The 26,799-nt window shown below is 35.9% G+C and overlaps 1 protein-coding gene across 5 annotated transcripts in view; it reads right to left on the reverse strand.

Moving 5' to 3' along the window:
* LOC123322892 (zinc finger homeobox protein 3) overlaps window positions 1-26,799 on the reverse strand; it is a 191,455-nt gene that overhangs the window by 127,522 nt on the left and 37,134 nt on the right. For all 5 annotated transcript variants that reach the window (XM_044910966.1, XM_044910967.1, XM_044910965.1 and 2 more), the window contains 2 exons: window positions 20,105-20,173; window positions 4,502-6,875 (listed from right to left, as the gene is read on the reverse strand). In XM_044910966.1, the coding sequence (XP_044766901.1) occupies window positions 4,502-6,842 (2,341 nt within the window). In that variant the 5' untranslated portion in view covers window positions 6,843-6,875; window positions 20,105-20,173. The remainder of the gene's footprint in view (window positions 1-4,501; window positions 6,876-20,104; window positions 20,174-26,799) is intronic.

The raw sequence follows: 26,799 nt of genomic DNA on the forward strand, positions 1-26,799 counted from the left end.
TAATTGATTCAATGAAAGTAGTTACTGTGTGAAACAAGTAGGTATATTTGAGTAGTACAAGAGTATCATTTGGAATATTGATGGCGACGAACATAGGGAAACAAAAAATTGTACGGTAGATATATTCGAAAAATTATGAGACATTACTTCTACAAAATATACTAATGTATCATTTGAAATGATATTCGATAAGAAGAAACGAAAGGACAACTGTAGAATAAAAGGAATGGAAGGTATCTATCAACTCCAATGTTTTGAGTTTTCAAATGAGAACAATAACTTTTTGTGCCTGAAATGGACTGACGTTTTGTTGCCGAGGATGCTTCGATAATTGATGAAATTTTTATCAACCCCTTCTTATTATAGTGATACAATTGAATTAACCAACCTAAACTGTCATTGAATTCGAATTTACATTTTGTATTTGTATTTTGAGGTCAATGACATACTCTTCAGAAGTGATTGATGTTTTCGAACTGTGCAATGAACTTGCCTTTTTAGTGAAGGCATCAATTTGATGTTCACTCATTTATGTTGTTGTGATTTCATTTCAGATAACTCAACAATTACTATTGTACGAAAGAGGCATGTTGTCGATAAGACTTCAAAAACATCAATTACATAAAAAAGCAAGAATTCATCCCTATAATAAAAAAGGGTTGATGAAAAACCAAATAAGGCACAGCAACATAAAGTTTTGGTTGTCATTCGAAATAACTCAACTACCCTCCAAGCTTCATAGAGGGTGCATGAAAAATATTCAATGGGGAATTCTCAATTTGGGTTATCACAGCATATTATGCAAGTTTAAACTGAATAATTATGAGTTTCATTCATAAATTTTTCAAATGCACCGCGGAAACTATTCGGAATCATTCTTCAAATATGAAATTTTAAAGTTTAAATCGCTTCGTTTCTAGTTTACGATTTGGCAACAGCGCCTACTAGAAAATAATAAAAATCATAGCTTGTTTATAATATAACAGCTGTAGATGTACATCATAAGGCGCGTACTCTCTGGCGAGCCTCAACAGCAATCGGCCATAAAAAACCCATAAAATTGTACGACCTTCCTCTATCGTCGCACACTTCATAGACAGTCATCTTTGTCTATCTCATCAAGATAGTGTATTTGTTGTCCTTTATTATCAAGGCATATTTCAGTCGATTTTGCCAACTTGTGCAATTGAAACGAAAGGCTTTAAATTTCAAATAACCATTTTTATTTTTCATTTTTAAGTACTTAAACTAATTTTTTTGGGAAACGGTTGAAATGGTTATTTCAAAATGTGATGTTTCAAAGATATTTCATAAAAAATACATCATTTTCGTCTCAAGGAGTATTCCCTATTATACATGGAACGTTGCGTTGTTTAAGTGGTCAGTTCAAAAAGAAAAAATGAATATCTTACGTGAGAAACCACTAATTTATACGAGGTTTTCATTATACCTAATTCAATTCAATCAGTTCGTCGTCTCGGAAAGTCAGAAATTTTTTTTATTCGTTAAACGGAAAAAAATTTTTTCATTAAGGAACAAATATCCATTCATGTTTTTAACTTTCCGAGATGAAATTATCTCTTCTATGAATTTCAACATGAAAAAATTTCTCGAAAATTCTCGCCATTGGCTACAATTCGTATCCTGGTGAAATTTTAAAAAGACGTTCGTTAAGTGCTGCCATCTTTTCGACGAAAGTGGAAACTATTCGTAAATTCTGCTTATCGGTCAAGTGTTCTGGCAACACCCCACATTCTGGTAGTCTTTCCCTCTTTACGCCTTATACGGATGGCGAGAAAGTCTCGTGGTATAAACTCCTCTTAAAAGAAATATCTACCTTTCCGATCATTGTTCTAAAAAATAGTAAACACCGATTAATCAAATGTTGTGCGGATCTTTTTGCTAAATCCGCATATGTTCATTAGGAAGTGATGTAGCAGATGATATGAAACTTCCACAACTACGCCCACACCAACAAATATTTCCAATCCATCTGTTCACTTCGCCGACGAATGAAACGGGGAAAAAATTCGATTCAACACTGCACACCCGAAATGAAATAATGCGCACACTCGCATCCGTAAAATAAAACGTATACAGTGAATAATAACAGGGATTATCAACCGAGGCCTGCCATGGAATCGAGTGTACCTTCCCGATCGCGACAATAAGAACAATCGGTAAGATGTTTGTTCCATTGTGTCGAACGCCCTGCAGCTCAAACAGCCCGCCTACCCGCCCGAACTCGCTCCGATAAAAAAAAATATCCCTAATTACACAGATAACCGTCTTTTATTAAAATGCCCGTAATTACTCATGCAGGACATATGGCAAGGCGAAGAAAATATAGCCAAGGGTGTAAAACGCGCTCGACATTTTTTATTGTCTGCTCGCATTCCTTTATATTGCTAATGAACAACCCCGTATCGTACAACGACCACGAATCACGATACTTTTGTTCGTTCATAATTCGACAAAACGGATCTTTTGTTCTGATACAGCCCGGACTTTCTAAAAGGAATATCCATCCAATTATCGTCACGATATTTTCGGGAGAAATTATTAATCGGATGACAAATTATATATTTCATAATAGCACCGTGTACTTATGATGGACGTCATAATAATATTCCTTGATGTGTTCTGCCGGCTATAAGGGAATCACTATGTTTCAATTTCAGGATATTACACAAGGATCAATGAATTTAAAAACTTTCTCAACTACCTTCAGATTAGATGCGCCAATAATTAATGATTTATTCGCTAAGAAATTACGTTTTTACCAAAGTTTTAACATAATTTTTGTATATTTGTTACTACACTCCTGGACAAGAAAAAATTTCCACCAAATTCATGTCAAAATAACTTTTCAACGTGTTGATCGATTTTGATCATTTCGTTGTCTATTTGTTGCCTATTTCATCTAGTTCATCACCTGATGTCGAGTCTGCAGGAATTTCAATTGAATTTGATGTTATATAGAGTAGAATTGAAAATTGTAATTTCCTATAAATTTCTGAACACCCTGTGGAGGTAATTCGTGTCGCAATGATGGGTTTTCAAATGAGTTTTTGAAGCCTGATCTTCTCTCAACATTTTTCTGTTCAATTAACGTCAATAGGGAATACTCCTTCTGACGAAAATGATTTATTTTTTATGAAATATCTTTGAAACGTCACATTTCGAAATAACCATTTCAACCGTTTCCCAAAAAAATTATTTTAAGCACTTAAAAATGAAAAATAAAAATGGGTATTTAAAGTTTAAAGCGTTTTGTGAGAATTGTACAAGCTGGCAACATCGACTGAAATATGCCTTGATAATAAAGGACAACAAATGCATTATCTTGATGAGATAGACAAAGATGGCTGTTTATGAAGTCTGCGACGAACGAGGAAGGTCGTAAAATTTTATGGGATTTTTATGCCCGGTTGCAGTTGAAGCTCGCCAGTTAGTACGCGCCTGTAGATCAACAGCTGTTATTTTATAAACAAGCTGATCCGACATTGTTCTTTTCATTGTCTTGTATGCGCTGTTGCCAAATCTTAAACTCCGCACAAAGCGATTTAAATTTCAAAACCCCATATATGAAGGATGATTTTGAATAGTTTCCGCGGTGAATTTGAAAAAATCATGAATTAAACTCATACTTATTCAGTTTAAACTTGCATATGCAGTGATAACCCAAATTGAGGAGAATTCCCCATTGCTACTTCCTGAAGGGAAATACGATACTTCAAAAGAAACTTTGCAATTTAGAAGAAATTCAGTGGCAATTACAATTTTCAGTTCTACCCTGTATACCATCAAATTCAATTGGAATTCCTGCAGCCTCGACATCAGGTGATAAACTAGATGAGATAGGCTACAAATAGACAACAAAATGATCAAAATCGACGCACACCTTGAAAAGTTATTTCAAAATTAATTCGGTGAACATTTTGTTTGTCTGCTTCTTTTTCCAGGAGTGTATAATAATATTCACCTGCCAATTTATCCCCGATTTAGTGAAATAACACTTCCGAAGAGATACAAACTCTAATCGCATGTAATATAGTAAGAGTAGGCAGTTTAGAAGTAGGTAAACTCGGGAGGAAATTAATCAAAAAATCAGAAACTTGATGCAAAGCCCAAAATAGTCTGCTCAAAGCACATATGAGAATCGATGGGTGGACACATTTATATGCACTCACAAGAGCTTCAACCACGCAAATGGAAGAGTTAAAAAATAATAACCTGAATAATTATACCGAGTTTCAGACTTGCCTACCTATAACTCCAAAACCAATAGGCGTATTTCGCTTCAACTGGCAAATTCAGATTTTCATAGCCATTGCGACTTAGGATTTCTATCTGAGAAACCTGCACAGGTGGAATTCGTATTTCGAACCCTTGACATTCTGTCTGAAATAACCCAAATGTTTTACATGGCGACTTATACCAACTCCGCCCTCAAGAAAAAACAATAAAGTACTCTGGTATGAAGTAAAAATGAACTCACCAGGTGTGCTCTGTTGTTGGTGCTGTTCAACCGGTCCAGGGACCACGTGAAACACCTCGCCAATCTCGGGAGAATTCTCTTTACCCTCCGCGCGTCTTTGGAGTTGGTGCAACTGCTCCATGTGTAGATGTTTCAGAGATCTGACGTGCTGAAGAAGCGGCAGTCGGTTTGAAGCAGAGAACCCGCAGAGCGAGCAATGGTAAACGCGGGTCTGATCCGGTCTGATGGCCGAGCATCTTTCGCAGATGTGCTTCAACAGGGCAACGCCAGCGTCGTGTCTGCCGGCGGCGGCATGCAGTTGGAGCTTGTGTGCCGAATTCGTGTAGTAGTCACACGCGTTACAGCGTATTTGTACTCCGCCAGGCGCTGATGCGTATTTCAACTTCCATTCGTTGCGTGGTCCTCCTTCTTTCACATGGTTCACATGTTGCAGCCTTTGGAGGTGCTTGTCAGTCTTGCAATGAAGTTGGAAGTTAGCCTTAAGATTCGTTTTATAGGTACATAATTTACAGACGTAATGTCCCGCCACTACGGCTAGGATCTCTTGTTCTCTCAGTCGGGTTCTGTCTTGTGCTAAATGTCTGCCGAGCTCTTCTAAACTATCTGTGGTGAAAACGTTACAGACGCAGCATTGATAAATCTTTTCGGGATCAGGATCCGCGGGTTCTGGTGGTGGTTCCATAGTTTCTGGATTTAAACCAAGGTCTCCATGCTGACCCAAATCTGCAGGTCCAGCATGGCCTGGTAATTGGCCTCCGGTCATCATCTGTATCAGTAGAGCCTGGTTATAAGCCATATCTGCCAAGGCGGCTTCTGGTTTATCTCCGAGTCCTGGATACATTCCGTATAAACTTTCCATATGTTGCTGACTCGCATGTGGTTGATGGTGTAAGGCAGATAAAGTCTGCATATGTTTGACGTTTTGTTGAAGTACTAGCATGTTGTGCGTATGTTTCTCAGAGGTCATATGTATTCTTAGGTTTCTAGCAACGTTTGTTTCGTAATTGCATACGTCGCACCGGAAACTTGGTTTTGGCTTATGACCACTACTTACAGGAGAATGATGCAATGGAGGAGCTTTAGGCGAAGATTGCCTTGATTCTACATTTGGAGCACCACCGTTCTGTAGTTCTTGCATATTATTTAGATGCTTATCTGATTGCATATGGATACTAAGATTGCCTTTGGTTGTTGTAGAATAATTGCACACTTCACAGCGATATGGTTTGTAGCCACATGTGTAGGTTTCACCTCTCGCTAATCGTGGATGAGGTTGGCCTGCTATACAGTATATACAGCTCGTTTCTGCTTCAGGATGTTTTTCTTTCATATGGATTTCCAGTGTTTCCTGATATTTGTAATGCCAGTTGCACTTGGGGCACTTGAGAGTCTTACATGAGTTACGACTATGAACATTGGCAAGGCCTGCAGGGCCTAGTCTACCAGATGCGAGGATCATTTCACAACGCGCACATTCTACGCCAGATGGCCTACCCTGTAGGTGCTCAGGGCAGACGCCGATCGTGGTGCCAGTCATGAATGCGGGAGGTGCTGCGAACGGGGGTGATGGCGATTTGCCAGGGGTTGTTCGAGAAGAAGAACCGGGAGGAGTATCGGTAATTGGCGAATGATGACCTTCTTGTTGACTATAAGGTATCATCATTTGAGATCCGTGATTGTCTTGCGACGGGGCTGGCCCGAGAGGTTCCAACAGGGAAACCATAGGACGTTTGTCGGGACCGACACATTGTAATATGGCTGAACAGTCTGAGGCCAGAACTTCGCGTTCGTTTTCTTTCAGTGTCACGCCGTGTTCTGACTGCGCGTGGTTCGCAAACGAACGGGCGAACCCGAACGATAATTTGCACACGAAACACATCAGGATCGGCTTGATGGGCACGGAGGCCGGCCTGGGCGGTTTAGCGTCCCTTAGAGAAACCACTCGATAGCTATGCACTGCGGGTAAATCGGAGGTGCGAGTAGTCTGTCTGAGAAGACGCGAAACATACACAGCTTGTAGGGGTGGTACCACTTCCGGTAAATTCACTTGGGCTTCGCTATCACTCTCCGAATCTTCAATGATGTACGCCGAACCGTCAGGATTGTAGACAATTTTTCCTGCGAACTGTTCGACGTCGGAATTGTTGGATGCGTCTATTGTGTGAGACATGGCAGGAGAGGGCAGTCTGGTTGATGGTTGAGGTGGTGGCGAAGCTCCGGGAGCAGCTGGTGGTGGACTAGCTTCCTGCTCTGGGCTCATGGCGGCGTTTTCAGTCGAAGTTTGTTGCCGCTCGGTCGGGCCGCCAGAATTCACTTCAGGCGCCGCAAAGAGAGTGGGCATCGCGGCGCATCACATGCTTGCCAACAGAACGCCCTGTAACAAAAATTTTACTTATTAATTTACCATTCTTCATAACTATATCTGCACGAAATAGCTGTGCTCAATAGAATATAGGAGGAGTCCGGGAGACTTTCTCAGGTAGGAGACTTGAACCACCTCAAATATTTCAATTCAAATTTAGCTCTACCGGTATCGTAAATAGATTGCGACATACTCGTAACAACTAGTGTCGGCTCCATTCTGACCGCCATCAGAACAGTTCGGGAGTGAGAGGGTTGAACGTGATTTTGTTGTTATGAAGTAAGAAATTGAACAATTTTTGTTTCTTCCACTGTCTGAAAAGTTCAATAGGTGCGTGGTGTTATTTAGCTTTATTGCTTTCATTGATTAATATTGTTTCACAAACGATGAGCCTTTTTAAGAATAGTTGTAAAACTTTCAAGAAAATATCTGTTGAATAGACTACACTGAGAAAAATGATACGGTTTAAATTTAATAAATATTTATTTGATCCGAATTTATTTCCTATAAATTTAATAAGCCAATAATAAATAAACGTGATTTCCCTCAAAGAAATTCAGAAGATTCAGTTATTTATAGTTTATGAGAAATTTATTAAAGCCTAATTTATTTGGTACAAATATTGTTTATTTGATAGAAATGAATATCGTTTTGTTATCTTAATCTAAACCTTTATTTCCCAGAAATATATAATTTATAAATAATCAATTTATTTCTGTAAACATCAGAAAAAACATTATTTGCCAACTATGAAATCATTTTCGACTTGTCGACCAATAGATGACAAGCATCCCTATTGGTCAAGCAAAGCGTCAGTTCTAGTATTCAGTCTACTATTGAAATTTGATGCAATACAGGGAGATTTCCAGATTATTCTGAATCTTATAGATCACTGATTTTTTTTTCTTGTGGCTTGAGAGTTTGAACAAGCTTATTAGAGCGGTTTCTACAAATAATTTCTTGTTTATGGTGTTAAAAAGAGTGAGAAAGGATTACCCCATTCGAAAAAGGTTAATTTTTTGAGGATTCAATCAGACACAGGAGAAGGTTGGTTATTTTTTATGGTGCTGATGATATGTCTATGACTTATTTTGTATTTTTTTGTTTTTTTTTTTATCAAATTGAGTGATAATGATAATAATACATGTCAAGCTTTTTCGAATTTGTCATCTGTAATAATAAATTAAAAATAAACGTTTTTTTTTTCTTTGGAGAGTTTTGATTAACCTTTTATTAATGGACTGAATTCAATAGCTTCATCTCTCAACAAACCTGATAATATCTATTAAGAAAGTTCATTATTACTAATAACGAAGCTTATTATATATAGACGAAAAAATCAATTTATTATTAATAAATATCTTTCAATATATTAATTATTAAGAAATATTTGTTTGAGGATCTCCAATAAAGCATTTATTTCTGAGAAATAAAGATTCATTACGCCATATTCGAATAAAACCCATATTACGTAGTAATAAATATGCATTATAGTTAATAAATTGTTTTCCCAGTGTAAAAGGGAGTGCGGGAGACTTGACCGATCCTATTGTCGGGAGACATAATCAGTGGTCCAAGATTCCCGCACTGAGCTTAGATAATAGTTTGCTTCAAAAAAAATTGAATGATAGAAATAAATATAAAAAATAAACAAAGGTTCAAAAAAGTAAAAAACATCTCGGAAATAAGTGAGAGTGACACTGAAATCTGATGATGAAAATCTTGGCGTAGACAATCGTTGGTCATTGGAAATTGTTTTCTTTCAATGTTTTTCCCCATGAACAAACTTATGGTCAAGTCTCTCTCGCCCCCTGTTCAACTCTCCCATAGGTTAGGGAGCCAGTTTTCGGGTCCCATAAAAGGAATTGCTGTACTCAAAATGTTCATCTCACCTTCACTCTACTATTATCTATCGTAACCTATTTGGACATGATATCTTCACGCAAAAAAAATGAGTTGCTACCATTTACACATACAACAGTGGCTTCAGAGTGAAAAAGGGTTCAACTCTCCCGGAATAGAGAAATAAATGAAAATAAATGAATAATGAGGAATAAAATAACCACAATTAACAAAACTGTAAATCGAAAAAAAACGCGCTAGTTCTGCAGCTGGTGAAATTTATTGCTTTTAATCTAATTTAACAGTTCTGCCTGCCCTTATATTATATCAATATAAGAATTATTCATTACCGTCAATCGGAGTTCAAAATGGTTAGTTCTTTGTTTGGAAAATTTTCAGATTGATCCAATAAACCGATCCAAAATCGAGATAAAGTCTTTGTCTTTTCTTCGACACGACTCACTGAGACAACTAATTGAAATGGTATTTAATAACATTGGTGTTAATAAACTTTATCGGCTATCACGAAACCGATAATGAAACATGTTCCAAAATCAACTGCGAGAACATCTGAGTTGATAGTATAAATTCCAATGAATCCAAGAGCGGTAATTACTGATAAAGTTTAAATCTACGATAATAATATTGACAAGGAATACGTGTGATATGTTCCGTGTTTAATTTCCCATGTGCGAAATGCTTCAAATGCACTTTATAGGCAAACAAGTTCCGCCCATTGTTATTTGACCTTCGAGTTTTCAATATTTTGCGATTAGGGCCAATAAATTATGTTTCTGATGAATGAAGTCACTTGTTTCTAGACTTATCGCGTATTGGAGGATTTCGAAGTGAATCGATAATCTTCGGAATAGAACATCTATTATTAGCTCTTTTTCTACTGGTTTCTGCACACAAATTTGAGTTTACAACAACTAGAAAAAAATCAGAAAGTTTCTGGTGTTCAATAAAGAGTAATTCGGCAATATAGAATATAACTGATCATTCAGAAATAAACTCCATTCACTTTTATTTTAGCACTCGGTTGGCCATGGAAATTCCTCTCTGTATAGTACGAAAATGAGGGGTTATGACGCTTGTCAAAACATTTTTGGGGTTTTGAACGGACTTGTCCGTTCTACTCAAAAGTCTCAGTAATTACGTATTTTATCACAATGTCGGAAAATATGAAATTTAGTTATTTGCATGGAAAATACAAGAGATTAGTTTTTAAATATATTTATTTTTGCTATGGAAAAAAATTGAATTATTGACACATAATTTGCAGTAGCTTGAGGAGAGTTAATGTTGGTTATCTTGTTTGGCTAAAGGTTGAATACGTTACATCAGTTGTAGGTTTCAAAAAATCAACCCGAAGATGAAATGCATATGATGCAGTGATTTGGAATGGGTATCACTCGAAGGAATTAACGGATAATTACAAGAATGTTAAATTCTTCAACAAAATCATCTTGCATCAATGAGAATTGAAGGAAGTTTCAAGGCAAGAGGAACTTCACCTTTAAACAACAATTTCACATGAATTAACAATTAACAGGACAACTGGCTCGTATTTATAGCTCTTTATTTTTAATACTTTGATATAATAATAATAATTATATATTAATTGATCCCTTAAGACATTTACAATGTTTAGGACAAGTCAAATGAAAAATAGAAAAAATAATTTTCTGGAACTAATCCTACCATGACATTCATCGGAAATACTGTAGTAACTTTCCGCATTCGTTCATCCTAAAATAAAAGTCTCAAATGCCACCACTTTTTTGGGTCTCCCACTAGAAGGAAATTCTTTGTCATCCTCTTCATTCACAATCTTTCTGATTGTGGAAACATTCAACTAAATATAAGTCCTTTAGATTCAGATGAAACATCACATAAATTCACTTACGTTGAATATGTTCGCTACCGTCTGATATATTGTAGATATTAGAATATTAGGGTTACCTACTATTTGAATGAGAGGACCTGAATTCTTCCTGAAACCCTATCTTCTGTCTTTTTCACTCACGTTCGGCATTTTTTGTGATATTAATTGATATTAGTTGTGGCCACGGCGTTATGACATTAACGCCATTTCTTGATCACCAACCTTAACACCGTTCAAGTTACAAGAAAATTATTTCATGGCCAACCGAGTGCTAAAATAAATGTGAATGGAGTATACGTAGGTACTCCAATTTTTCTCTTAAATGTACCTACCTACTTTTCGGTACCTACGTTTTTTTGTTATCCAACTATAGCAACTCTCCTTGCAATGAAAGAAAGTTCGAGAGAAATTTCTTCTTTCTCATGCAAAAAAAAACTTGGTAGTGAATTTTTCTCATGTTTTTGTTGATATACGTAATTGAAAGGCGAAAATAATCCCCATATATTTATAGTTTTTCATTTATCTAAACAGCCAAATAAGTCTACTATTTGTAATATGCTTCACTAAGACTGCCAAAATATTACAAAAAGTGTTCAATGGTTCCTGCTTTTTCAGGGCGTTTTTCTTGATGAATATTTGGTTTTATTGCATTAGGGGCGCTTATGGGGTTGATCGTACCCCCACAAATTCAAAATCAAAATTTATCCCTCGCCGAATAAAAAATGACCGGATAAACTCATACCGAAACATTTGGCTGGACTATTTTATGCAGCCACCTGTATAAAGTGAACCAAACATCATTGAAATGGTCGAGGAAATGGTCTAACACTGACTAGGTGTGTTTTCATGCCTTTCGATGTCATTTTTGAATTGGGTAATTAACAAACGAAGCTACGTTCTTGATGAACCAACTTTGGAGTGCTTTTTTGATGAATTTCTGATATAATCGCATTAGGATCTGAAGAATGAGCCGAAACATCACCGTTTTCGATAGTTAAACAGTGTTGGAACGGCGCGAGAAGTCGTATCGTCTATTATACCGCATTCCTTTGTCCGTTCGAAAATAAAACCATTAAATATTCCGTTTTCAGTCGGGGGAGAGAGAATAACGATCTATATAATTGATATCTTCGGGCAATGCAATCAGGAACGATCTAGTCTTTAAATATTCAAACTGTTAGCGTACGGCCAACATCACTTTTTCGAACAATATTGGTCTTTGAATATTGAATCCAAAAATTATATCGTACACGCGAATGGCCACCATTAATGGGCAGTATGACCCAGTGCTTTTTAGTGGGTGATCATCCCGAAGACGCCCAAGGGTAGAATTAAATTTCGCAATGCGCAATTTAGAGGAATTACCTCTTCAAAAAGCAACGTTAATTCCATGTTGCACTTTCTCGTGGGTTGTAATTACGTTGGCTGTGGCGTGTTTTATTACGGAGTGGAGGGGGGAAAGGAGACGCGGGTACTTGTTTAGTATCATGCTTTCTCGAAATCAGAGTAAATGCAGAACGCCAGTGGTGAAATGCGAGAGAATGAAATGAGTTATGCGCCTAACTGGATTGAATGAAATGCTGATAATTTCACAGAATGATTCCTTGTTCACGAAGTCCTTCAGACCACTTCTTTCAATTTTTCACTTCCAGATCGAAGATAGTTCTGTTGCTGGAAATATGCTAAGACAGGTCGATTAGTATTGTAAATTGCGCCCTTTTGTTGTAAGACAATAATAGGGAATACTCCTTCTGACGAAAATGATGTATTTTTTATGAAATATCTTTGAAACGTCACATTTTCAACCGTATGCCAAAAAAAAATATTTTAAGCACTTAAAAATGAAAAATAAAAATGGGTATTTAAAGTTTAAAGCGTTTTGTGAGAACTGCACAAGCTGGCAACATCAACTGAAATATGCCTTGATAATAAAGGACAACAAATGCATTATCTTGATGAGATAGACAAAGATGGCTGTCTATGAAGTCTGCGACGAACGAGGAAGGTCGTAAAATTTGATGTGATTTTTATGGCCGGTTGCAGTTGAAGCTCGACAGTGAGTACGCGCCTGTAGATCAACAGATGTTATTTTATAAACAAGCTGATCGGACATTGTTCTTTTCATTGTCATGTATTCGCTGTTGCCAAATCTTAAACTCCGCACAAAGCGATTTTAATTTTAAAACCCCATATTTGAAGCATGATTTTGAATAGTTTCCGCGGTGAATTTGAAAAAATCATGAATGAAACTCATTTTCCCTCTATTGTTTCAAAGATAAACCTAATTGAAGTAATATTATAGTGAATAATTCTTGTCAAGTGCAATGAAAATTGATCTATTCTTATAATTCCAAAGGGAGTGTTGTTTGTCAAAAAAAAAAAATCATAATTCTGGTTTTCTCGGACGTCTCTACTACTACAGTCGTACAATTCACTTTCATACGGTCAGATGGGATAGAATCGACGGTTGATTTCTTTGCCCCTTCAAGGTAGACTGTAATTACCAAATCCTGCACCGCGCTAGCCCAATCATCAAGGGTGATTATATTTTTTTGGTCTCTTTCGTGGAATTCACCATTCCCACAGTTGAGAAACGACTGAGGAAGCAAGGCAAACATAGAATGGGGAATTCTCCTCAATTTTGGTTTTCACTGCATATGCAAGTTCAAACTGAATAAGTATGAGTTTAATTCATGAGTTTTTTAAATTCACCGCGGGAACTTCAAAATCATCCTTCAAATATGGGGTTTTAAAATTTAAATCGCTTTGTGCAGAGTTTACGATTTGGCAACAGTGCATACAAGACAATGAAAAGAACAATGTCCGATCAGCTTGTTTATAAAATAACAGCTGTTGATCTACAGGCGCGTACTTACTGGCGAGCTTCAACTGCAACCGGCCATAAGAATCCCATAAAATTTTACGACCTTCCTCGTTTGTCGCAGACTTCATAGACAGCCATCTTTGCCTATCTCATCAAGATAATGAATTTGTTGTCCTTTATTATCAAGGCATATTTCAGTCGATGTTGCCAGCTTGTACAATTCTCACAAAACGCTTCAAACTTTAAATACCCATTTTTGTTTTTCATTTTTAAGTGCTTAAAATAATTTTTTTTTTGGGAAACGGTTGAAATGGTTATTTCAAAATGAGACGTTTCAAAGATATTTCATAAAAAATACATCATTTTCGTCAGAAGGAGTATTCCCTATGGACGTGGTAGCCGATACTTGATGAAATTAATAATTTCTAAGTTTTCTAACCACTACACGTGTTTCGTTATCACAGCATCATCATTCATCAGGTGGGCGAAAGTGAATAAATTGCCCTTACAAATCTGAATATTTAAATAGATATGTATATTTAAATATATACTCGTAGAAATCGCGTAATTCAGTTTCTAATTCAAGTACAAAAATAACTATAGTAGACCAGGAGATCTACTAGTCCTTTTTCTTTTCCTGAAGAAATATCTACTCTGAAAACGTCGGCTATAAAATCTTCATGGTGATTCTTTTTTTATGGATCCAAAAAATAACCAAAAATTGAGAGGCATGGTTTAAAGAACATACTGTAGAGAAATCATATGATTGGTGACATTTCCATCGTTTTTTGAATATTTTTGGAATCTATAGGTCAAAACGGTAAAAATTCTGAAGGATTCAGTTGTTTTTTTACTCGACTACGTTACTGGAATTTGATCTGAAATAAAGACTGTTGTTATGTTATGTTACATTACTGAAAGTATTAGGTATATCAAAGAAGGGTAAAAAGAGAATTTTTAAATTCCCTAGATGATTAACCCACGTGCATCATACGAGCACGAGTCAAGACCGAATATTATTCCAGGTTCGGAAATGAAGTTTTCATGCCCGTATTGATATTGAAATGATCCATCTGTTGCCTTTATTATTCATATCGTATACCATTATTATTGAAAAGCGCCACGTTCCGGGGTGGTTTAGAGCGTGTTCTTGGGTTCGGATGAAAAAGTGGTACGTACTCTAGCATTTCATGTGGTGAAATTATAGGTATATACACGGATATTCTACCTTGTGTATAATAAGGCCACACGACACCGCTTCCAAGGTAGGTACCTAGACGCTTATCATTTGAATATTTTCGATTGAATCACCATTATCATAGCGCGATTTCTCGACACGTTTTGTTTGGGGTTGATCCTACGGCCAACATGAAATTTATTTGCATTTTTTTATTTGGGGAGGACCTCGACCGAGAAAATGCACGAATAATGGTTGAAATGAATGGAAGGAACGTGTCTCATGTTTATATTGGGATTTGAAGGAGAGTGAGTTGATGCTTCACTATCGAAAGTGAAAGACGCATAACACCCGAGAGATTTTTCTGATATGGGTAATAGGGAATACTCCTTCTGACGAAATTTTTTTATGAAATATCTTTGAAACGTCACATTTTGAAATAAACCATTTCAACCGTGTCCCAAAGAAAATTATTTTAAGCACTTAAAAATGAAAAATAAAAATGGGTATTTAAAGTTTAAAGCGTTTTGTGAGAATTGCACAAGCTGGCAACATCGACTGAAATATGCCTTGACAATAAAGGACAACAAATGCATTATCTTGAGGAGATAGAAAAAGATGACTGTCTATGAAGTCTGCGACGAACGAGGAAGGTCATAAAATTTTATGGGATTTTTATGTCCGGTTGCAGTTGAAGCTCGCCAGTAAGTACGCGCCTGTAAATCAACAGCTGTTATTTTATAAACAAGCTGATCGGACATTGTTCTTTTTATTGTCTAAAAGGCGATGTTGCCAAATGGTAAACTTGAAGCCAAGCGATTTGAATTTTAAAACCCCATATTTGAAGAATGCTTTTGAATAGTTTCCGCATTTGAAAAAATCATGAATGAAACTCATAATTATTCAGTTTAAACTTGCATATGCAGTGATAACCCAAATTGAGGAGAATTCCCCATTCTCCAATGGAAAAATCTACATATGCACGGTGTTTTCAAAGGTAAAGCTTTTTTTGAAAGAAGGTAGAACCATCAAAATAAGTAGTTCAACCAAAAATTGTCTATATATTAATATATATATATATATATATATAAAATATCCAAGACGGCTGAGATACATCCCCTGGAAGTTCGACAAAATTTAATTGTATTTCAAGTACGGGACTGTGGAAGGTGACTCCGGCATCGCAAAACGAAACAAAACATAAACATATGGCTGGACAATGAATGGTTCAGTACCAAGTTTATCGGATTAGATGCATCAATTCACTTTTGAGAGAATCATAATTGTTGTATCGTGCAATTCAGGGTGAAAAAAAATGTAGAAAATCAAGGCAGTTTTTTGAAAGTGCTTATGTTGGTTATGTTGAAAAAGTGCTATGATGTTTCCCCGTTTCATCCCATTTTTATAATACGACGATTGTTGGAATGTTCGAACAAGAAGATTTTGATGCTCATTGCGAAAAAATTCGTGAATAATTTAGACGAATTTTATTGGTGAGATTTTGAATTATTATTCTATTTTTTACACTTGTGTCCTAAGTCTCTTCTGTCAGTTGGTATCGAAATGAGCCATTTCATAAAATCGTGTAAGTTACTGAAAAATAATGAGAAAAATTCGGCAATCCTAAGTTTCTATTTTCATAACCACGTAAATATCGAACGAGCCAATATCCAAAACGAAACCACATGGTCGAATTAAGAGTTTTTTCCCACTGCTTTACGACAATTCAGCTAACAAACGGTCTAGGGTCGTATTAGGATCTATTTCAATAATCATTTTCAATTTTTTTTCAACTTTGTCATTTTGAAAGTTTTGTATAGGTGATTTTTGGAGAAACGCTTTATTTTGACCAGTTCTACCTTCTGTTGAAAAAAAGCCTCACCTTGAAATACATCCTGTAGGTACTGACCGAGGTACTGAAGCTATTGGAAAAATACTCAACAAATAACGAAACAGAGAATTGCTAAACCTTCAAAATGATGTGACCCTTAATGCCATTTAAGATTCTTGGGGTTACTCACCCCGTATAGGGAAATAGTAGTGCGCCCACGAATTCGCAATTAAAAGATTTCCTCTTTCAAATAAAAAGTTCATTTTCCTGGCGACTAAAACAAATAGTTTCGACGAGAGTGGTGTGGGTCACCTGCTCAATCTGCAACCGACTGATGATCAGCAAATTTGGACAGTTATTTGTTAGTACACGAAAGAAAAATGACAAAATCTTTTTGAATCACAACAAAAGAACGCCCATTTATGCATAATAATCATTGTTGCAACATGCACCAGTGCGGCAAAACGCCATATTTCACGCGTTAGATCACAAGTCGCCGAGACCTTACTTATCGAGCGAGATTTTCCTCAGTTTCTGACATTAAGTTGTCTAGCTTGGTATTTCCCAACATATTCGTAAAAGGTCATGCATTCGTTGCACGTCGCATAAAATGTCTTCATTATCTCCGGTAGCTTCGATATTTGGTTTTTAATTGCGGATTAAAAATAATACCCCGCATAGGAATATATTTTCCCGTTAACGCTGGTTATGGAATTTACTGGTACACGAGAAAAGTATTTATGTGACGATTCCTTCGACAGGATCAACCATGAAACTTTCAAATCGACTTCGATTCACGTCTCTCGATGGTTATTGTTGTCGTATGTTTGAAAGATCCGTTTAGGATAGTGACAGAATGTAGAAACACTAGTAGGTAGGCGTTTTAAGGTTATAGATACACAAAAATCAACGTTGAAAAATAAAGAAGTCAACAGCAAAGATTATAGAGTAGAAAGATGGGAGACGAAGGGACTAAAGTGATGAGAGCGCCATCTAGGTTTCAACTGTGTTTCTAAGACCCTAAGTGTCAAAAATAAATCACTGTATGTGATGAGTTCTCAAAACATTCATGATTAATTTTTCTATTTCCCCAATAATAATGTAGAGAATTTCTTCTAAATTTTTTAATGAAATTCATAACTAGAATAACTATTCACATCCCAATTCCAGCAAGAAATATTTTCAACCAATATTGATGTAAAATGTAAAATGAATTAATTGTCTTGTAGGACACTCTAGAACCAGCTCTCAAACACGCTGTAAAAAAAAGTCAAAAGTTTTATAGGTTAAATTTCCTAATACTGCACACCTAAGTGTTAAGACTCGAAAGATCAGACTAGTATAATCTCAAAGAAACGAAAAAAACCTGTCCGTATTCCAATTATTGCAGAATCAATTTTCCAGTCTTCTGATTAATTGGTCAATCGAGCCCGATGTTACTCGGGATCATTGAAGCCACCTGTATCGTTTGGTTTTTAGTGCGAATCACAAAACACGTTTGATAAGTTACGATATGTTTAGCAAGGTGACGTGTTTCACGGTGATGAACGTATTAATATTCATGAATACCGCATAGGTGAGATATAAAACGATGCTATGAATGTGTTTTCCTAATTAAATATCTAGTAATGTCCCGTATATTCTAATTTTGATGGAAGAAGTTCCACTACGAAGGCTGGTTGAGCATGAGATATTCGGTTTTTAATTCTGACGAACTATTAAAGTGAGAAAATATAAAACAAGAATTCTGAAGAGATGGAATTTCAGAGAATAGAAAAATATATAGAAATACAGGAATGCGCCTATATGAGACATTAATATCTAGAAGCAGCGATGAATTAATATCACGAACATAAATAAAGAAAAAAATCTCAGTTGCTGATTTCTATTAAGAGTGAGAAAACAGAGAAGAAAACGTTACAAAAATTCTTCGGAAAACTTCGACAGTGAAACAAGAGCGAACCAAAAACACTTTTCAGTTAGAGATAAAAGATGCCAATATTTAATTCTTTTTCTGATTCCTTATTTTTTTCTAGCTCAGTTATGTGTGTATTTTTCGAATATGGTAATTTTCTAATAGCTTTGGTATTCGAGCTAGCGATTTTCATATATTCACCGCATTATAATAATATTGGCTTAGTCAGGAAAACATCGTTATCATCCAGATTCTTCTTGTGGAGAGTATATCTTTATAAATATTGAAAACTCATGTCAGATCTCCTTAAAACTACGTATCTCCAGTACCAAGATCAAAATTAAATTGTACAAGATTTGAGGTGAATCAAACGAAAAGAAAAACTTATAAATATGATGATAGACTATTTTACTGTTGGGGCTTGCAAAGAGAAGTCTGATCATATACGAGTACATTAGTGCCAAGATTATTTTATTATATTGAATAAAAATTTCACTTGAATGTGATCTTTTGTTTTTTAATCAGAATTAAAAAACTGCGAATTTCGAAAACTGAAGATTTGTAATTATCTACTATTTCTGTGTATGTTAAAGTCCCAGACAGTTTCAATAACATTAAAAAAATAAGAAAAAAGAAACAGTTGTGACCGATGTGATTTTTCTCTGGAAGTAACAAAATTTATGGTACCCTTTGAATCTATGTGGATGATTTCATGTGGTTTTGACCCTTTGTAACCTATTCTCCGGCGAACCTGATTGATAATGAAAAACGTATATTCTACTTTTCAAGAAATACGCAAAATCATTCTCGGAAATAAATTTTTTTCATTCCCCAATTTTCCATCCAAATCGATTGAAGACAAAATTTCGAAGAATTTTTCAGGAGAGCTCAAATTTTGTATATAAAATCCAAAGTCATAATTTTTAGTATGATCAGGACCAACAGAAAGTTCAACAATTCAGAAAATGTAAGCGTGTATTTTTGAACATCCCCAACCCAACTACCCTTTCAAAAGAGCCTGTCTGCTACACAACAATGAGAATGCGTAGCAGATAATGTAGATATTGACTTTTAACTCATGTGTTCATTAGTCGAAGTGACGTAAGTAATGATAATAAAAACTCAATTAACTTTCCATTTTCCATTTGAGAAAACATCACTTTTAGTTTGTTTGTTAATTTAATTTTATAATTACAATTGCCTACAACACCTACAATATGTATATGGGAAACCGATAATTTCAAATGTGTTAAAAATTAAGAATGGTTACTCAACATCTCCATTTCTCAGTGACGTCGGTAAGGGTGAATCATAGTATTTATTTCACAAAGAAGATAAAGAAATTGAAGATATTTTTATTTCTTCATGTAATTTCTGATATATCGTAAGATATATAGTTTTGAGCAGAAAAGCTTCTTTTCTACTGAAATCACACAGAATAGAAGAAAATCTAGTGAGCACTGAAGAATTAACGTGCGCCACCACTGGAAATTAACACCTTGTACTATTAATTGAAAAGATGTAATGGTGCTAAATACCTCCTCATGAGTAGGAATGATTGTGAAGTTTCTAGTTGAATAACCAAACATTTTGAAACAATGATGTCAGTGACGAAACGCGAAAAACGAACGGGTTTCGAAGAAGTGTTGATGAGAATCAATTAAAAAAATCATCCGTTCGTTTAAACGCTACTTTCATGGTTTCTTCGATTGAGCACAGCGTAATATCTGTTGATGAACGTCATCTCAGAATGTGTTTACTTACCTATGATGTAATTTTTTCATTATCTTCCTCACGTTTCAAAGAAGTCGATCGTCCCTGTGAGGATTTTCCCTGGAAAAATTCGGAAAATTGAAATTCGGAAGTACTAATACACTGCGCAAAAAAAATTAACGCACATTATGGAAATCTCAAATTTATTCTACAACTGAAGGTGTTCTCAATGATAACTATTTTTATCAGAATTATGCATGCATATGTTATCCACTTTCAACGGTTTTCTTCAATACAGATGTTTTTTCCCAGCAGGAATAAAAAAAGATGATATTATCAGATTTTGAATGTATTGGCTCCATTCTAAAATTAGTTGTTCTCGATCAATTCTAGTTTTTCTTTCGGTTGATTTTCTACACTCGATCGCTATGCAACGCGAAACACGTAATTTGACCCAAGAGGAATGTGCCCAAGCGGTAGTTTTGCGAGAAGAAGTGTAGACATACACAAGAATTGCAGAAAGGTTTGGAGTTTCCCATACAAGTGTGTCCAGAATGTTGCAGCGATTCAGGGAGACAGGTATGAATGTCCGAAGACCAGGACAGGGTAGACCACGGGTAACAACTGCCCGCAACTGCCATTCAAGAACGTTACTTGAGAGTTACTTCGTTGAGACAACGGTTTGCAACCGCTCGCCTCCTTCAAATTCAGCTTGAGCAAACTCATGAGGTGCAAATTAGCACTCAGACAATAAGAAATAGCCTCAGAGAATATGTTTTAAGGCCTCGTGTCGCGGCAAGAGGCCCAGCTCTTACCCCAGCCCATCGAAGGGCGCGTTTGGATTTTGCGAGAGAGCATATCCATTGGGAGGAGGCCGATTGGGAAAGAGTTCTCTTCACAGATGAGTCTAGATTCTGCCTCTACCATTGTGATCGACGTTCCCTTGTATACAGACGTCCACATAAAAGATATGCTCAGTGCAATTTCCTGAATACTACTTGTTTCGGGGGAGGATCGATTATGGCATGAGGTGGAATATCTTTGAGTGCTCGCACAGACCTAGTGATCGTTGATAATGGGGCTATGAATGCTGATAAGTATATGAGGAACATTCTTGAAAAGCATGTAGTGCCATTTGCCCCATACATTGGTGAAAATTTCATTTTTATGAACGATAATGCCAGACCCCATCGTACGCGCATCGTTCAGGAGTACCTTGAAGAGGTTGAAGTCTCTCGAATGGAATGGACAGCAAGAAGTCCAGATCTCAATCCGATTGAGCAGGTTTGGGACAACCTCGATAGAAGGCTGAGAAGTTCAGAAAATCATCCAGCTACTCTTAATGACTTAGGAATCCAACTCGGAGAAATCTGGGAAGGATTAGATCAGAACATTTTAAGATCACTCGTTTTGAGTATGAACCGTCGTTGCCGAGCTGTAATTAACGTAAGGGGTGGAAATACCAAGTATTAAATCACTTATCAGCATTTCAGTATTTTGAAAATTGTTCATTCTTCTTTCACATAAGATTCGGTGAAATCCTGAATTTTTCTTCCATTTAATGTGTCTTGTTTCGTTCAAAACCTTCCCGAGAGAACATAAAAAATAAGTTATAAAGTCAATGTAGAGTTAACTTTCATTAAAATTGAGATTTTCAGAATGTGCGTTAATTTTTTTTGCGCAGTGTATATTCAGTAATTTCGACGATAATCAATATTGAAACGCGTGCAAGGAAAAATTTCCAGTGACTTTTCCCATGTTACCCGAAAAATGACGGAAATGATCATAGGAACAGAAAATACTCCATCGGAATTGAAAAGACCGATCTGTGAAGCGATTCCGGCTGAGTATCATAGATAACAATAGATAAAATCGTACCCGCTCTTTGCCCTCTCTTTCGCTCGCCCGACTTGAATGGTCAGTCGGTGAATGGGGTAGTAAACCACCAAATATACAGACTACAAGCGGTCAGAGAGGGGAAAGAGGCCATTCAGAAGGGACAGCCCGACCTGAAATAACACACCAGGTGCCCTCACTTTCTTTTTTCAAATGGGTCAACTGCATACCTCGTGATAGATGAACTTGAAGCTAAACTACCTTCAACGTGTGAAAATCTCTTGACGAGCAGAGACACCGATTTTGTAACGGTCCCGTTGTTGGCCGATTGGAGGGGTGATAAGGGGTAACAAAAGCCACCAGGGAAGATCTTTGTTATTTGTTCTTAATAAGTATGAAGGAACGCCGTATATGAATATGTATGGCGTGAGAATTTCGTTATAACCTGGACAAACTTTCTAAATAAATGGTTAATGGGAAATCATGAAAATGAGCATGAGTAAAATTCACTTGTCCCTCCTCAAATACGAACATGTTAGAGATATACCGGGTGACCCACCACAGACGAGACGCCCATTTTGAGAGAGTAAATAAAGATATTTTGAAAATCTTTTCTTGTGGTGTGTGTAGGGTGTTGAAATGTACAATTTAAAATTATTGTCATATAGACAGGGTGTTCGAAAACAAAGATATAAACCAAAGTAACACTGTTTTAAATGTAACACCCTGTATTTGACCTCAAAAATTGAATGGTAAGCTCAAATTATGATGAGTTTCTTTAGATCACTTCATACCTCAGAAGCACCCTTTACGAGATTATGGAGAACACTTGAATATATGGAGTTTTTTTCAATTCAAAATAATGAAGAAACTAGTTACACGCCACTCTGGAATATACAGAGTGCTCATAATTAATTCTCAAACATCAACTACAAATAATCGTCAAAAACTTTCTCATTTCAAATGGCACACACGGTATTTCTATATCTCGTTGAACGTAAAAATTAATTCCGAAACTATCTTGATGAGGTTCTCCTGCACTTAAACCTGGATAGTTTCTCAGCAGTTTTTGACGATTATTTGTAGTTGATGTTTGAGAATTAATTATGATCACTCTGTATATTCCAGAGTTGAACTTTTTTCAATGTGTAGAAGTAGCTAACTTGTCTACTCGAAAAACTACTGTCTGTATCGCTGACGTAACTAGTTTCTTCATTAATTGCCATTTCAAAGAACTCCATATTTTCAATTTTTCGCCATTATCTTGTAAAGGGTGATTCTAAGGTATAAAGTGACCTAAAGAAACTCATCATAATTTGAGCTTGCCATTCCATTTTTGAGGTCAAATACAGGGTGTTACATTTAAAAAAGTGTAACTTTGGTCTATATCTTTGTTTTGGAACACCCTGTATATATAACAATAATTTTAAATTTTACTTTTCAACACCCTACACACTCCACAAGAAAAAATTTTCAGAATATCTCTCTCAAAATGGGGTAATCGAGTAAACTGAATCCAAAAAAAAATTCGTACAACTCTATAGTAACAGGGTTCTAACTAATGATTTTTAGAGATTTAACGAAGGCATCACATACTGATAATGATTTATTCAACGAAACAGGTAATATGACTTCATGGCATATGCCCAGGAAGATAGTCCACCTTCATATTTTATTGATGAAAATTGAATTGTCTCGTTAATAATTACACCATTAATAATTTGTCTCTCACTCGTAGAGTTTACTTAAAACTACTAATGCACCACATAATGTGTTGATCAATTATTGAACTTCACAGATAGTCTGAGGCTAGCATGCATTATTTATGTAACAAATATTGACAGGAAAATTATACAGCTGGCATCAGAACACATGTGACGTATAATTTTCTTCCAGGCTCGATTTTTAGTGGGTGTTTTTGAGTTCGTTTTTCCCAGAGTTCGGGCTCATTTGATGGATTTAATTGTAGAATAATCTTCGATGCATGCGGATAATGACTGAATGTTATTATTAATTGCAAATTAATCTTGATCGGAATATCAATCTTTGGAGTTGCGGAGTTGCTTTCTATCACTTATCTTAAGGTTCGTAGGCTCTTCTTGGTTTTCAAGACAAATATGGCATAAAATGAATACTTCGATGTCAAAATTGTAAAAATTCTGCAACAGTGAAAATAATTCAGTTCAATAATGACAAGTAGGTTGTATTAAGTAAGTATGGTTTCCTAGAAACAACTATGTAGAAACAGAACTACCACCAATTGTTGGTATCTTTAAATGAAGATGAAAAAAGATGAGAAAAATCTTGCACACAAATAAAATAATAATAATGATATCTTTCAATCAATTTGTGCCAATTTTACTGGGATTAGATATAACTTTGGAAAACTACAATATACAAGGTGTATTTGAAGGTTTTTTTTCAACAGAAGGTAGAACTGGTCAAAATGAAGCGTTTCATCAAAAATAACCTATACAAAATTTTAAAATGACAAATTGACAAAGTTGATAAAAAATTGAAAAACAGAACTGAAATAGATCCTAATACCACCCTAGACCGTTTGTTAGCTGAATTACCGCAATAAAGCAGTGGGAAAAAACTTATTTCCTGATTCGACCATGTGGATTCGTTTAGGATATTGGCTCATTCGATAAGTACGTGGTAATGAAAATGGAAACTTAGGATTGCCGAATTGTTCTTATTATTTTTTAGTAATTTACACGATTTTGTGAAATGGCTCATGTCGATACCAACTGACAGAAGAGACTTAGGACACAAGTGTAAAAAATAGAATAATACTTCAAAATGTCACCGATAAAATTGGTCTAAACTATTTACGAATTTTTTCACAATGGGCATCACAATCTTCTTGTTCGAACATTCCAACAATCATTGTAAAAATGGGATGAAATGGAGAAACAAAAAAGCACTTTTTCAATACAACTAACATAAGCACTTTCAAGAAACTGCCTCGATTATCTACTTTTTTTTCACCCTACATTGCACGATACAACAATTATGATTCTCTCAAAAGTGACCTGATGCATCTAATCCGATGAACTTGGTACTGAACCATTCATTGTCGAGCCATATGTTTGTTTTGTTTCGTTTTTGCGATGCCGGAGTCACCTTCCACAGTCCCGTACTTGAAATTCAATGAAATTTTGTCGAACTTCTAAGGGTTGTATCTCAGCCATCTTGGATATTTTATATGGACAATTTTTGGTTAAACGACTTATTTTTATGAGTTCTAGCTTCGTTGGAACGAAAAGATTGAAAAAATAATAGCCAACTTTCAGAATAGTGGGTCAAATCATTTTTCGATAATTCCCAAGATTATATCGAAATTATTGTCGACAATGAAACCTTCGCAAGATGGATGATTTGTAAATGTGACTATTAAAAAAAATCATTAATTCCCCCAGTCTAGGATTTAATTCGGCATAATCTAATAAATATAAATTAGGGAAATTACTAGGAACTCGCGTGCAGCAAATGTTGCCATTATGAGGTTTTAGCAGTGGAAAATATTACGGAATTAATGGCAAACTCGAATGGTTCATTATAGAAATTTTTACAGCCGTTGAACTCGCGTGATTTTTTCTTTAATTATGTAAGGAGGTCTAGTCCTTCAGTAGCGATCAATTCTCGAAAATTGGTTATACCGGAGTGTTGACCAGAGCGAAGCTATATTTGGTTGAATTTTCTGTATGAAGAATCCGATTGTTAGTCAAATGGTCACATTTTTTATTATTCAGATACAGTTACTACTATTTCTTTATTTTATTTATTTTTTTATTCAAAACATTCAAGTTGCTGAACGTGCTTTTGGGTCAAATAACGAATGCTAAACGTAACAATCTCTCTGGTTCTATGGTGCACAACAAGTTGCCAAATCTAATTTGGATGAATATGACGTCACGGACCTTCTTCCAGTTATGGAGAAATTATCTATGAGAAAATTCATAATTTTTTTCATGAAAAAAATGCTGCGAATTGATTACTCTTTCATGAATAAAATTCCACTGGAGAATAAATCCTCAGCAGTGTTAGTTTTTGAACCATAATCCATATATGCGAAAACACTTGACATATCTACATGCATTCCGATTTCGAAGAATGGTCCAATGCTCATTGTCGAGAAATTTTCCCATCATACCAACATGATTTATTGGTTTCACATCTATGTAAGGAACACCTATAACCTATTATTCTTGTCGGAGTGGCGAAGGAAATGGTGGCTTCGTAAGAAACCAGTCATAAACCAATACAATGGTTAAGTCATTCGACGATATCCAAGTAGAGCAAGTAAGCAGCTAGTACCTTAAGTGCAAACGACTTCTCGTTAATTACCTAGCCTTGTCTATCTCTTCTTTACGGCTTCACGTTTATAAGCATAAGTTGTAGGGAGTGGATTATTTTACATGCAACCATTTATTTTTTCTCGAAATGGGAACATTTAATATTATTTGTGCTACGTTTTGTGTGCTTTTTTTATGGAGAAAAATCTCTTGTGCACTTCCATAGGCGCATATACAGGGTGTTTATCAATCTACTGTTGAAATATATGTATTTCAACATCTGATATCTGAAGCACTGAATATTTCATACGAACGCGTTCATCATAAAGTTCACGCCAATTTGGACATGAGAAAAATTGCTGCAAAATGGATCCCCAAATGTTTTAATGTTGACCAAAAGCGTGCAAGGGTAGAAGCATCGCGTTCTATCTGTGCTCGATTTGAAAACGATGTAGACTTTTTAAACCGAATTGTTACTATGGATGAGACATTTCTACGATCCAGTAACAAAGCAACAATCGATGGAATGGCGACACTCTGGTTCTCTAAGACCTTAGAAGTTTCGTGTCCAAAAATCTGCTGGCAAAGTTCTTGCATCAGTTTTTTGGG

This window comes from Coccinella septempunctata, chromosome 1, assembly GCF_907165205.1.
Source record: "Coccinella septempunctata chromosome 1, icCocSept1.1, whole genome shotgun sequence".
Lineage (NCBI taxonomy): Eukaryota > Metazoa > Arthropoda > Insecta > Coleoptera > Coccinellidae > Coccinella > Coccinella septempunctata.